This window comes from Cyphomyrmex costatus, unplaced genomic scaffold, assembly GCF_001594065.2.
Source record: "Cyphomyrmex costatus isolate MS0001 unplaced genomic scaffold, Ccosl1.0 scaffold532, whole genome shotgun sequence".
Taxonomy (NCBI): domain Eukaryota; kingdom Metazoa; phylum Arthropoda; class Insecta; order Hymenoptera; family Formicidae; genus Cyphomyrmex; species Cyphomyrmex costatus.
The window spans coordinates 1-3,618 of record NW_017279545.1 but is presented as its reverse complement, the minus strand read 5'-3'; the positions used below and the strand labels follow the sequence as shown (position 1 = coordinate 3,618).

The window sequence follows — 3,618 nt, the reverse complement described above, 5'->3', positions numbered from 1 at the left end:
ATATACTTCAACTACAAATTGTATATGGCATGTGCATTGAAAAAAAGAAAAAATAGCAAGAAATGGGCATATCTAAAAAAATGTATCTTTTTCGATTTTCTGTTCATTAAAAACACCGTGTATAATTAATAACAATTTCTTAAAATCAAAATAGAAATTTACTTTTAATTATTGCACTTACAATTCTGCATATTTATGTATATGACTGATGAAGCTCCTTGACCACGGCCGCGGCCACGTCCACGTCCCCGTCCATGATTATTATTTTTTCTTTTTCGTCCTCCTCTATTCCATCGTGGTGCTAAAATAAAACAATTTATTTGTAGTTTTGTATAAAAAAATTTTCTTCATGTGCGTGGCATAGATACCAAGTGGTTGTTCCTTGCAGCATGCTAATGTAACATGTTAAACAGCATGAAGTTATACTGCCACACACTGTATTCATAATGTATTCATGTATGGTTCATGCTTCGTGTGTGCCAATCTTTTTATACTATTAGCATGTTGCAAGCAATTGCTGAGATTTATGCTGCATGGACAAAAAATTTTACTTTCTTAGTTTAAGCCTTGCTTAAAGTCAAAATAACGCTAGCACAATCAAGCCTTATTATTTTAACATCAGCTCAATATATTATTATTGATATTAAGATAATTTAATAAAAAGATACTATAGTTGGTACACATATAAAATACTTGATGCTTATATACAGAGGTGATTGTTATTTTGTACTTACGTCTTGGTGCAAGCTCTGACGATTTTGATGTTGTCTCAGGATCTGATGATTCAACGGACGATGGTGGTAGCGATGGTTCGGAGGACGATAGCGGTGGCGGTGGTCCGGAGGACGATGGCAGTTTAGGCCGTTGCTTTGCAGTAATTTTTACTTCGGATGGTGGCAGTGGTCCGGAGGACGATGGCGGTGGCGGTGGTTCGGAGGACGATGGTGGTGGCAGTGGTCCGGAGGACGATGGCGGTGGCGGTGGTTCGGAGGACGATGGTGGTGGCAGTGGTCCGGAGGCCGATGGCGGTGGCGGTGGTCCGGAGGACGATGGTGGTGGCGGTGGTCCGGAGGATGATGGCAGTGATGGTTTAGGTTTAGGCGGTTTATATTGCTTTGCAATAATTTTTGCTTCGGATTCTGATGCAATTTTTGCTAAAACTGCATTTTGATTTTCATCATCCCTGTAAGGAAGAAAACGTTAATATTTACTATGAAACACATAAAAAAATGTTACGTGTGTCACAAAACAATCGGAAATAATGATAATATAATTTTTACCCATGAATACATTTCGGTTGCGTCCCATTTAAAGCCCATTCTACAATTGCGTAAGCATAGTTGTAACTGGTTGTAGTTGTAAGAATTAACCAATCACAGTCAAATATAAGAAGAATATTCGACTGTGATCGGTTAATTCTTACAACTACAACCAGTTACAACTACCCTTACGCAATTGTAGAATGGGCTTAATGCTCACAACGCTCGTAGAATCATTTTATCCTTGTTTATCATCAAATGTTAACAAAGACAAACGATACTTGCGGGCATTGTGAGCATTATGTGAAAAATGTAGTCTTGGTCATGATAATCCTAAGATCGATATAACAAAAAAGGTATTAATGTCGATTAGAGTTCCTGTAAGGGACTCTAACGTCGATATAAAAAATGTATTAATGGGCGACTTTTGGTCGTTTGAGGAAAATATACTTATACTTACATTTCTTGGTTATGCATCTTACAATTAATCAAAGTTTTGCGTGTAGTTCTTTATTTTTTTCACTTTATATTTTTTTTCCACAGAAATTTTATAATAAGTCGTTATTAGTGATTCACGATCACGATTCACGATCACGACTATCACGAGACGAGAGTATGGCTCCTTGGCTTCTGTAAGTTGAATGTTTGCCGCGCGGCAAAATGTAACGCAATAACAAAGATATTTCATGTGTCGGTCGACAAACTTTTCAAGCACGTTGATTGGCTATAGGACAGAGAGATCCGAGAATCTCTCAGTTTTACAACCAATCAACAGACTTGAAAAGCCTTGTCGTACAACACATGAAATATCGGTCATGGTACGTTTCCACTGAACGCGTCACACGTCGCGTCGTCGAAGGAGAGAAAGAGAAGGTAAAAACTTTTCTCTTTCTCTCTTTCACAACGCGACGAGTGGCGTGTTGAGTGGAAACGTACCAATAGCCAATTTAGGCGATTTTTTATGTACTTTTGGTATAGCAACCAAAAGCTACCGCAACTAATGCCTGATTTATATTGGCCGTAACCGTATGCTGTATGCTGGTATCTACAAGAATTAATTAATCACAGTCGAATAAGAGGGGAATACTTGGCTGTGATTAGTCAATTCTTATAGATACTGGTATACGGCATACGGTTATGGCCAATATAAACAGGCAGGGCGAGTTTTTTAATTCATCGATTGATTAATTGCATGATGCGTAGATGCAACATGTTGCACTTGCGCATCATGCGATTGATCAATCGATGAATTAAAAAACTCGCCCGCATTAGGGTTGGATTATACTGGCCGTAATCTGTTTTTCAGGGCATCAATGGGCGCATTCAGCAGAAAAGAGCGCTACGAGAGCGCTCGCTGTTATTGGTATATTTTTCCAGATTTAAAATTCTGATCTAGAAGGATGATCTAGAAGAATACACCAATAACAGCAAGCGCTCTCGTAGCGCTCTTTTCTGCTGAATGCGCCCAATGGGTGCATTCAGAAGCACGACCGCTCATTGAGCGCTCAGTGAGCTTTTTTATCTGATTGGCATATTCTATTAGATCTAAAAATATAAACCAAACAGATACATACAAGAGCTCACTGAGCTCTTTTATCTGATTGACATATTCTGTTAGATTCTAAAATATAGAGCAATCAGATGAAAGAGCTCACTGAGCGTTCAGTGAGCGGTTGTCTTTCTGGATGCTTTCAATCATGAAACTTTTTCCCTAGGATGGAAAATAGGTCTGTTCGCGTTGCTTGCACTTTTTGCACTTACCATCTTCTCTTTCTCTCTTTTTAACGCCGAATATATATCTATCTCATTTTAAGTGCAAAATTATTTGGGGATTTCGAGCAACGCGAACAGACATGGGGTGTATTCCGAACCAGGTTAGTTTAGCTTTTTTTTTTCCTAGATGTTGGCAGTTCCGTAACTAAACCGAAAAGTGTTCCGAATCCGACGGACGGCCGTATGTTCATACATATGACCATCCGTCAGATTCGGAACACTTTTCGGTTTAGTTACGGAGCTGCCAATATCTAGGAAAAAAAATAAGCTAAACTAACCCGGTTCGGAATACACCCATAATGAAAATTGAAAAATTTCTCCATCAGCATATCGATCATGAAACTTTTTCCCTAGGATGAAAAGTGAAAAGTGAAAAATTTCTCCATTAACTTTAATGATAAAAATTTTCACTTTTTACTTTTCATCCTAGGGAAAAAGTTTCATGATTAATACCCCGAAGACGAAAATATGCTGGATTCACACTGCATCCGATTTGCGTCGTACGATGCTCTGCAACCAATCAAAAAACATGGTACGAAGCAAAATCCATCGGAAGTCTTAACCGCGGTTGCTTTTGGTTGCTATA

General features: G+C 38.6%; 1 protein-coding gene across 1 annotated transcript in view; it reads right to left on the bottom strand.

Moving 5' to 3' along the window:
• The window catches only part of LOC108778957 (neural Wiskott-Aldrich syndrome protein-like), a 2,843-nt gene extending 1,001 nt beyond the window's left edge, over positions 1-1,842 (bottom strand). The window contains exons 1-3 of the mRNA XM_018546287.1: positions 1,720-1,842; positions 735-1,183; positions 182-301 (exon numbers count right to left, since the gene is read on the bottom strand). Coding sequence (XP_018401789.1) covers positions 182-301; positions 735-1,183; positions 1,720-1,736 — 586 coding nt within the window. The 5' untranslated portion in view covers positions 1,737-1,842. The remainder of the gene's footprint in view (positions 1-181; positions 302-734; positions 1,184-1,719) is intronic.
• Between the last annotated feature and the right edge of the window lie 1,776 nt (positions 1,843-3,618).